At 36.2% G+C, this 11,474-nt stretch overlaps 1 protein-coding gene across 1 annotated transcript in view; it reads right to left on the bottom strand.

The window, feature by feature from the left end:
* The window catches only part of LOC106871235 (sulfide:quinone oxidoreductase, mitochondrial), a 64,573-nt gene that overhangs the window by 23,988 nt on the left and 29,111 nt on the right, over positions 1–11,474 (bottom strand). The window contains exons 2-4 of the mRNA XM_052974541.1: positions 6,143–6,313; positions 2,942–2,995; positions 681–878 (exon numbers count right to left, since the gene is read on the bottom strand). Coding sequence (XP_052830501.1) covers positions 681–878; positions 2,942–2,995; positions 6,143–6,313 — 423 coding nt within the window. The remainder of the gene's footprint in view (positions 1–680; positions 879–2,941; positions 2,996–6,142; positions 6,314–11,474) is intronic.

The following is an 11,474-nucleotide window of genomic DNA, read 5'->3' on the forward strand; positions in this document are numbered from 1 at the left end:
TGGAAGCCTAGTACTTATTCTATCGGTCTCTTTTGCCGAACCGCTAAGTTACGGAGACGTAAACACACCAGCATCGGTTGTCAAGTGATGTTGGGGGGACAAATACAGACACACAAACATATACACACACATACACATATATACGATGGGCTTCTTTCAGTTTCCGTCTACCAAATCCACTCACAAGGCTTTGGTTGGCCCGAGGCTATAGTAGAAGACACTTGCCCAAGATGCCACGCAGTGTGTGTATATATATATATATATATATATATATATATATATATATATATACACATACACATATATATATGGTTCTCTGTGTGAGTTTGTAAGAATGTTCTTATGTATATGTCATCATTGTTCATATGATGCCAGTTCACTATACATTCAGTCAGAATTAGGTATTCGTCATGTTCTTTTGCTCTTATCCTTGTATTGGTTATAGTCACTGGACTGTAGTTATGCAAGGATACTACCATTTATGATGTAGTTGACTACATCAATTATTTCATAGATTAGATAAGAAATCAGGTAATTTCAACTGAAGTCCATACTTTATCAACAGATACTAATTCGATCGACCTCAAGAAGAGAAAAGGCTATTCTCATAATTAATCGATATCCATTCCTTTGAATATGTATAAACTGTTTCCCAAATAAAAAGAGAAGACTGGACTTACCTTATTAAAATATTCTTCAGCTAAATACATAATCTTCTGTGGGGCTCCCCCACATTTTATGGGGGTAGCTGGTACTGTGAATATAGCATTGCCGCCTTCAAAGGACTGTAATGCAGAAAATGTTTTGCCAACAGTGTGAACACTGTAATTGGAACAAATTCGAGGATCTGACATCAAAGCTTCAGGCAAGCCTTTTACCTGGAAAGATACCAAAAGCAACCTGATTACATGTTGATATTATATAACACCTCATAACATATAATATCTAATGCATGCTCATATTTCAGCTGAATTCTAGATTATGTTTGATATTTGTTGTTGGCACACTGTCGCTTACGACGTCGAGGCTTCCAGTTGATCCGATCAACGGAACAGCCTGCTCGTGAAATTAATGTGAAAGTGGCTGAGCACTCCACAGACACGTGTACCCTTAACGTAGTTCTCGGGATATATTCAGCGTGACACAGGGTGACAAGGCTGACCCTTTGAATTACAGGCACAACGGAAACAGGAAGTAAGAGTGAGAGAAAGTTGTGGTGAAAGAGTACAGCAGGGTTCACCACCATCCCCTGCCGGAGCCTCGTGGAGCTTTAGGTGTTTTCGCTCAATAAACACTCACAACGCTCAGTCTGGGAATCGAAACCGCGATCCTATGACCGCGAGTCCGCTGCCCTAACTACTGGGCCATTGCGCCTCCACTATGTTTGATATAAATAGCCTTAATCTGGCAATCACCCTGTGGACAGAAAATGAAAGTACTTGTTCTCCAACAACGAATCTCTAGCGATGAAACTAGTTAGGATGAGTCCAATTTTTAATGTAATTTTTTTTTTTTTGTTCATGGAAAATTATAAATATTTGTTTATATTTGTTTACATTTAGCAGCAAAGCATAATCATCATCATTGTTATCATCCTCGTCATTGTCATCATCATGTTTTAACACCTACTTTGCCATGCTTGCATCAGTCAGATAAGATTCCACTGAGGTAGAATTTTCTACAGTTGGATGTCATCCCTGTTACTACCCTCACCTGTTTCCTAGCAGGTCAATGATTCCCTCAGGTTACCTAACAATGAACACTCTAGAGGACAGCAAAACAATGAAAAAAAACGATGCAATTCATATGTTTACAATCAGTGCACACATGTCAAGATAGGGAAATAAACACTTAGTCATACATGCTTATGTGCACACACACACATATACACACACACAATGTGTGTGGGCATATACATGTGTGTGTGTGTGTGTGTGTGTGTGTGCACGCACGGTTGGCTCCATCTCCACTCTGAGCCTTTGTGATCAAGTAGGGTTATATATATAATCAGACACTCTGATTCAACAAAATCCCTCTGACCCAGGCAAGCATGAAAAAGTGGATACTGAACCTTGCAATGTCATTCTAAAAGTAAATAATTGCATCTTCAAAATTTCTAAGCTACATGATTAATTTTTTTTATATCTGTAGTATGAAGGCACATGGTTCAGTGATTAGAGCACTGGGCTCACAATCATGAGGTAGTGAGTTCGATTCCTGGACCGGAATTGAACTGTGTGTTGCGTTCTTGAGCAAGACACTTTATTTCACATTGCTCTAGTTCACTCAGTTGTAGAAATGAGTTGTGACATCACTGGTGCCAAGCTTTATCAGCCTTTGCTTTTCCCTTGGATAACATCAGTGGCATGGAGAGAGAGAAAGTTGGTATGCATGGGCGATTGCTGGTCTTCCACAAACAACCTTTCTAGGACTTGTGCCCCAGAGGGGAACTTTCTAGGTGCTTCCTATGGTCAGTCATGACCAAAGGCGGTCTTTACCCTTTATTTGACAGAGAAATCTGAATGCTAAAGGATTAAAAGATAATGGTGAACAAAAGTTGTTTATATATATAGAGGAGAAGTTTACATTTTTAACATCGACGATTCCTATGGATCGCATAAATTGTAATTCTTCGAAACATGTGTCGGAATAAAGTATGCAGTTATAACATGCGTTTACTCCATTCCTTAAATTTTTATATATACTCAAATACCCAAAATATCAAGGAGTTTCTGCCTCACTAACAGGAATTACACCACAATTATTTTGTGATCTTTGCTACCTTGGTTTCTATTAACCCATTTATTCTATCCGAATTATTATTTATTAGGATAAAATAAATACACATATATATATATATATATATATATATATAATGGTGAACAAAAGTTTATATATATATATATATATATATATATATACAGAAAGATATTATGCTTACCCAGTCGAAGTTTAGTTGTAAACCTAAAGCAAGCACCAAATATTCATAATATACCTGAAATAGAAAGAAAATTCAAATGTTTTCAACAGAAACAAATAGTAATTCATAAGGTGGACTTTTAAATGTAACTGTTACTAGCATTATTGATAATCTGGTAAAAAGGTTGCAAGCTGGCAGAATCGTTAGCACCCCAGGCAAAATGTTTACTGGCATTTCGTCCATCTTAACAGTCTAAGTTCAAATTCTGCTGAGGTTGACTTTGCCTTTCATCCTTTCAGGGTTGATAAATTAAATACCAGTGAAACACTGGGGTCAATGTAACCAACTAACCCTGCCTCTCCTAAAATTTCAGGCCTTGTGTCTTTAGCAGGAAGGATTATTGATATCTAGTAATACAGTAGATATCAATAATGTTAGTATTACTGATATCAGTACCAAGTAAACTCTGAATGGTAGTTTTCCTTCACTGAGTAACAAACAGAAAAATCAAGCGATCAGTCAGTCACTGCAAGAATGGCTGTGATTATCAGTCTACTTAATCAGGTCTGACTTGGTCAATCCATGTTGTAGGAGTAAATCTGATAGATGGAAACTGTGTGGAAGCCTGTCATATATGTGCATGTGTCTATTTTATATGTGTACATGTTTGACTCTGCCACCTTATTGCCACTGTTTGACAACAGGTGTCAACTTCTTTATGTACCTGTAAGTCAGAGGTTCAACAAAAGCAGTGAATAAAAGAGTACCAGATTTAAAAAGTAAGTACTATGGTGAATTTGATTGACTATACACTTCCAGGCAGTGCCTCAACAAGGCTGAAACAAGTAAAAAAAGATAGAAGATATTGGAATATGTGGTGATGATGATGGTGATGATGATGATGATGATGATGATGATGGTGGTGGTGGTGGTGGTGGTGGTGGTGGTGACGATGGCAATGGTGATAGTAGTGGAGATGATAATAATGGCATTGTTGCTGTTGTTGTTGTTGTTGTTCATTTTTAATTAAGTACACATAATAATTACCACTCCAGTAACTGCATCTTTTCAGAGTAAATTGTTACCCTAAATCAAGTTTGTGTTAGGAAGTATGTTCCATAATATCCTTCCTCCTTGAAAATTGGAACATCCTAATTCAGGATCCAATTAGCATTAGTTTGTCATGTTACCAAAACAAATACCGATTTCAAGTTTTGGCACAAGGCCAGTAATTTTGGGGGTGGGAGTAAATCAATTACATCAACCCCAATGCTTAACTGGTACTTATTTTATCAACCCCAAAAGGATGAAAGGCAATGTTGGCCTCAGCAGAATTTTGGACTCAGATCACAAAGATGGACAGAATGCCACTAAACCTTTTTACTCAGTGTGTTAATAATTCTGCCAGCTTGTCACCTTACCAATACAAATATTGTTAATGGCGTTGATAAAGTGGCAAGCAGACAGAGCATCTGAATAAATGTTTTGTAGCATTTCTTCCAGCTCTTTATATCCTAAGTTCAAATACTGTAGAGGTTAACTTTGCCTTTCATCCTTTCTGGTTTGAATAAAATAAAGTACTAGCTCCAGTACTGGGATCAGTGCAACTGATTAATCCCACCCTCCCCTCAAAACGTTAGCCTTGAACGAAAACTTGAAACTATTAATGGCCTTAAAAGTTTATCGCTTAATTAATTAATGAACTTATGCTGAGCCATTAATTATAATGTTTTTTTGTGCTTTTGTGAAAGATTATCTGCTTCATTAAGTTTGAACAAAAATGTTTTACTTTGACTTCACAGTTGAGCAGTTAAAGTGAGGTAAGTTATCCAGCTGTAAAGATATTAGATACTCCAACAATACACGAGTTTTTTTCTCAAAATTTGTAAAAAAAATTCCTTCCATCCAGCCTAAGCAAGGACCAATAAATAACAACAAAGAAAAAAGGCAAAGTATAAATAAAACACCTAAAACAAAACAGTAGACTAAAGTAGCTTTGATGAGATGAAATTTCTGAACCACATGGGTCAATGGTTCAGTTCAAGCTCTGAGCTATTTCCTCCACTGAATCTAGCATTAATAGTAATGTATGGTGAAGCTAATGCTCATCTGAGGAGAGTTGATAAGACTAGAACATGTTCAATATATTCTCCCTTACTAGCTGAAATTATTAGAAAACTATTAATGATTGAGCTAATGTATCTTCTTTATAATTATTATCTAATTATTTTTAATTATCTTCTTCATGCTTGCTATGTTAAATATCTTGATGATACATAGACTAGACATTGTATGGAGGCTCTAAACATCTCACAGTATGAGCACAAAATAAAAGAAGAGATTTACAGACACATTCCACTCATCTCTACTACTGTTGCTCAGTGCAGGGTAAGCTTTGCTAGCCACTACTGTCATGCTGGACAACAGGCCATATCAGATGTATTTTGGAGACATCCAAACTCTAACAGTGGATGAAAATCACTCAACTACATTAATATTATTGGCAGAGATACATAATATGAAATGGAGGACCTTCCAAGACTAATGAGAACAGAAATTCCTAGTGTGGCTTGGTAGAATGCATCTCAGCTGCAGCCATTCAAAGACAACATTAAATTTGTCAACATTAGTTTAACTTAAAAATAAAGTTGATTGAAAAAAGAAAAAATTCTAAGGCTCAATAAAGCAGCTTTGAACCTGATATTTTCTATCGTTTGATTAACTTTTTAAATTATACATCTGTATTATTAAATGTCCAACATAAGGTCCAGCCCTTGTTGCAGTGTTGTGGCTTGTATACCTTAATGACCCTGAGAGTCAGAACACAAGCTCCTAGTATGGTCTCCAATGCTGAACAACTCAAATGATAGATGCTCGACTAACACAGACCACCTCTTCCTAGAGATAAAAATGGATTTGCATAGGGCCAACATCCTATGTAGAATAAAGCAAAGTTAAAGAAGCATTGATTACAATTCAAAACTAACAAGGCCTGGGAGAAGAAGGTCTTCTCTTAGGGAAACATACACTTTAAAGATAGCAGGAAGCAAAATAATGAGGTAGTGCTGAAAAAAAAGCAGGGATCCAACTACAGAGAAGCAGAAAAGCCAGCCTAGAATGAAGGACAGTGAGGGGTGGGGGTGTCATTGACGGCTGATGTTTCATAAGGAATGAAGGGCTTAAGTAAATCATTATCAAACATAAAAGAAAACAACATTATACCTTGCTGCCATCTTTGAGAGTGACAAAGTTGTTGTCGGGATCAAAGCCGACGACTGAATCGTTAATCCATTCACAATTTGGTGGTATCACTGAAGCCATGGTTCTCTTGGAATCTTCTAGTTTTTTCAGTCCTCCGCCGACTAACGTCCATAATGGTTGATAGTAATGCTCCTGTCAATAAAATGTGGGGAAAAAAAAATAATTAAAATTAAAATTCAGTTTTGTCAGATGTATATGACTGAATCATCACCACCATCAGTATCACCATCATCACCACTACCATCACTGAATCATTACCATCATCACTATCCCCCATACCACTACCTCCATATATTATCACCACCACCACCACCACCATATATCATCACTGCTGTGTACTATCGACATACACTGCATAAGTTAATGAGGAAGCCTTTATGAAATCGTTTAACCTGCTAGAAGTAACAGCCAAATTTCCTTCAACTCACAGTCTACCATTTTAGTAAAGGAACACTACATAACATAGTCCTCGGTTCTCTGTACATAAGAAAAAAAGATGAGATGGTCATGGTAGGATACCTTTGATCATGAGTATACTAGATTGGGATGGGCCTGAGGCTAAACAATACAGTCCTTCCTACTTTGAAACAGAAATATGAGACGTGAAACGTGGGGAAACAGAGTAACGTAGCCTTCATCGAACAGGCCTATGAGCAAACGCAGTCCAGCCTTGATCCTTCCGTTTCCAACAACTATACTACTCAACATTTCCATTGTAATTTGTGAGAGATTTGGCAGCTATTTCTAGCAGCCATGAAGAAGCCCTCTCGTTAAAGTTCTATAACCTAAGTTTCAAAATTTTTTCACTGCTAGAGTTACCTCCCTTTAATTTCGTTTCATAATAAACGCGATTCGATTTTTTGTTGTCAATTCTTATCGAGCAAAGTTACGATAAAAGACATCCCAATCGTGGCCATCCATTTTTTCCCCTTCTTTTTTAGCTATTGTGTATTAATGACTAGACTATACTATCCAGTATGTTCTTTCGGTTAATGAGACATTATTACCCGGAAACGAAAGCTAAAAAAAATTAGTGCAACGGGTGTAAAAAAAAAAGGGTGTAGGAAACGAATATGAAAACAAAAACACGAGGAAAGCAACGGGGGTGGTAGTGGTGGGGAGGACTTCGGAAAATTCACAAGATCCGAGTTTTTCCCTCATAACTTTTAGGAAAATAGGTTTGTTTTTGTTTTTTTTTTTGTAATGAACAACCATGTACATGTATTTCAGTTTTGTAATAAGATATAAAAAAAACATTTTAATTCATTTAAGTTTTTTCCCATGGTTTAAACAAATTTGCAGGCGTGACTGTGTGGTAAGAAGTTTGCTTGCTAACCACATGGCTCCGGGTTCAGTCCCACTGCGTGACACCTTGGACAAGTGTCTTCTACTATAGCCTCGGGCCAACCAAAGCCTTGTGAGTGGATTTAGTAGACGGAAACTGAAAGAAGCCCGTTGTGTATATATATATGAGTGTGTCCTGTCACTGCTTGGCAACTGGTGTTAGTTTGTTTACATCCTCATAACTTAGCAGTTCGGAAAAAAGAGAACAGCAGAATAAGTACCAGACTAAAAATTTCTTCAATGTCATGCCCCACCATAGCTGCAGTCTAATGACCAACCAAGTAAAAGATAAAGGATATAATGCAGAAGTTTAACAAAGAAATTTGTTCTGCAGCAACATGATGTCAGGATGACAGCCTGTTGACTCTAATATATAAAAAGAGAAGTTGTATTATTTTTTATCAATTTTGCTTCATCTTTTATTTTTTACTTGTTTCAGTCATTAGACTGTGGCCGTGCTGGGACACCACTTTGAAGAATTTTTAGTCGAATGAATTGACTTCAAGACTTATTTCAAGTCTGGTACTTATTTTGTTGGTCCCTTTTGCCAAACCTCTAAGTTATGGGGACATAAACACACCAACGCCAGTTGTCAAGCAGTGATGGGGGACAAACACAGACAAAGACACACACACACACACACACACACACACACACACACACACACACACATATGATGTGCTTCTTTCAGTTTCTGTCAACCAAAGGCTTTGGCCAGCCTGAGACTATACTAGAAGGCATTTGTACAAGGTACCATAAAGTGGGACCGAACCTAGAACGAGTTGGTTGAGAAGCAAACTTCTTACCACTCAGCCATACCTGCACCTATATTTTCATTAAATTTCTATAAGTATTTATTATTAGAAAATAGTAACAATGCAAAAGAACAAAGAATAAATCAAGAAATTTATTAATTATCCTTTTTAATTTTATTTTAGAAATTTACTTGATGGGGAAGGGGTCAATATGTTATCAGATTTCCCAAGAAATGGTCAATGATAAAGTTTACTGACATAATCATTGAATGTGCTGAAGTAGCAACTTAATCCTATCATCTTAAAAAAAAGACTAAATGACCATTTAGGAAAGCATTTCTCACAGGAAGGGAGCTAAAAGGATTCAAAATGAAGGAGATGACAAATTATAAAAAGGAAAGTTTGTATGTTGACTTTTCAATAGCAAAGTTTGTATGTTGACTGCTAACTTCACTAAATTAAATTGCTAATAAGTAAGGCTTTTTGTGTGTTTTCAACTATGTGGACTTTTTCCTTGAAAATGGGTTTCAAGATGGAGAATAAATTACCTTTACAATTTGAAGTTTGGAAGTGTAGACTCTGAGTTTTCCACCTACCCTGTAACTGAATATTCCCCTCCCCACAAATTTCGCCTATAGCAGAAATGATTATTTTTTTCTACTCTAGGCACAAGGCCCAAAATTTTTTGGAAAGGAGCCAGTCAATTAGATTGACCCCAGTACACAACTGGTACTTAATTTATCGACCCCGAAAGGATGAAAGGTAAAGTCAACCTTGGCAGAATTTGAACTCAGAACGTAAAGACAGACGAAATAGTAGAAATGATTATTACCAAAACAATGTTTGCGGACTGATTGCAGTGATACCGTTCACTCAAACTGCGTTCATATTTACTAAAACAAAAATAATTTGTGTCTAAACTAGACTCTATGAGGGTTTTAACTATCCTAAGACAAAAGCTTAGAAAGAATTAACAGTCATTATTGCTAGAAATATAAAATATATGAATTAAAAAAACTCGGTTTAAAATGATGCGATAGTGATAACAATGATTAACAATAACAAAAGTACAATAACATAGGATCATATGGCATTTTTACTTTATAAAAAATGCAGAGGCAAATGCAGACATGGCTGTGTGGTAAGAAGTTGCTTCTGAACCACATTATTCCATGTTCAGTCCCACTATAGCCTCAGGCCGACCAAAGCCTTGTGAGTGGATTGAGTAGACGGAAACTGAAAGAAGCCCATTGTATATGTGTGTATGCATGTATGTGTGTGTGTGTATATACATATATGTATATGTTTATATATATATACACACACACACATATCTCATTGCTTGACAACTGGTATTGTTGGTGCATTTACATCCCCATAACTTAGCAGTTCAGTAAAAAAGTCTGATAGAATAAGTTAAAAACTTAAAGAAAATAATTAAGTATTGAGAAGGTCGATTTATTTGACTATAAATTCTTCAAGGCAGGGCCCCAGTATGGCCACAGCGTAATGACTCAAACAAGTAAAAAGGTACACAAAACTTTTTACAAATGGAAAAGTTCAATAATGAAAACAATGTCTGCTATGTACTTCTGTTTTCTTAACTATTGTTCACTAAAATATTTTGAATTGATGAACATAAGCAAAGTCACAGAATAAAAAAATAATTGTCGTGACTTTCGCTGGGGAAAAGGTCACAGTAAAATGTGAGTCATTCAAATACCATAAATGGTAAAATAACGAAACAGTATTTCAAAGTCATTTAATGACTCATAAGACATGACTTTATAATACTGATTTCAAATTTTAGCACAAAGCCAGAAATTTTGGGTGAGGGAGTAAGTCAGCTGACCACCTTAGCTGAACTAGTAATTTATTGACAAAATAACTTATTTATAATATTGATAGCATGCATAATTATATGGAAGAATCCTGTTTTATTTAATATCTTATATGGAAACAATGAAACAAAAAACAAAAGCAATCAGTAATATTTTGACGTTTTCTTGTGACATTTTTTCCCTGTGACATTTTTTCCCTGTGACTTTCTTTTCTTAGATTCTTTGAATCATGTCATGACCTCAAAAGCCACTTCAACAAATCTTCATTTGTACATGTTTGACAAAAGATTGCTTCATAGGATTGTCACATCATAAAAGACACACATAATATACATGAAAGTATTATGTCTGTTTATATACTTCAATCCATCCTTTATTTTATGTGGAAACAGGATATAACTGACAAATGTTTTAGCGGGAGAGAATAATGATTTCATTGAAATCGGTACTTGACTGGTACTTATTCTATCAACTTCTAAAAGGATAACAGGTTACAATAAGTTTTTCACTCAACTACAGTGAGATTCTAACTCAGACTATACAGAAGCATAATTCTTTCTTTTCTTATTTTGCAAGACCAGCAATTTCTGACGGAAGGGGAAGTTGATTACATTGACCCCAGTGCTCAGCTGGTACATATTTTATGAACACTGAAAGGATAAAAGACTAAGCCAAAAACTAAGTGGAATCTGAACTTGGAACATAAAGACAAGCAAAATGCTGCCAGGCATTTTGTCCTGCATGCTAACGATTCTAGTAGCTCACCACCTTCTAAAGAATCATAATTAAAATCTAGTTTGTCTCAATGATGTAGCTAAGTATGCTACCAGGGGACAGTCCTTGGAGTTTCTGCCTCTTCACTGGCCCTCACAGCCTACTGAGGCTCACAGCAGACCTAAAAGTGTTGTCCCCATAAAAGTGTCTCCTGGAGCAGGTTCCCCTCCCCCTGCATCACCTCACCCATGCTCCCAAAACAAGCTACACTACTGCTTTGCCTTACAATCTACATTTATTGCAAATTAACAGAACAAAGTGAATAATTTAAAAAGTAAGAATCATGAATAATGTAATATTAAAAAATTGTCTCAGAACAGTTGTGGTGTCTTAATTATTATTATTTTTTTTTTTTATTGTTAGTTGAAGACAGTTACCTTACTTTCTGCTGAAAAACAGGAGAGAGACAGACAGACAGACATACAATAGACAGAAGCATAGAAGAGTGAATGAAATGCAGAGAGATGGTGGGTGAGAGCGATTTAACTAGGGTAAAAAGTGATTTCCATTTCATGAGAAGGCTAAGAATTTTCATAGCCTGGCATCTGACATTTCAACATAATCAACAATTAGAAAGAG

Source organism: Octopus bimaculoides, chromosome 18 (genome assembly GCF_001194135.2).
Source record: "Octopus bimaculoides isolate UCB-OBI-ISO-001 chromosome 18, ASM119413v2, whole genome shotgun sequence".
NCBI classification, from domain to species: Eukaryota; Metazoa; Mollusca; class Cephalopoda; order Octopoda; family Octopodidae; genus Octopus; species Octopus bimaculoides.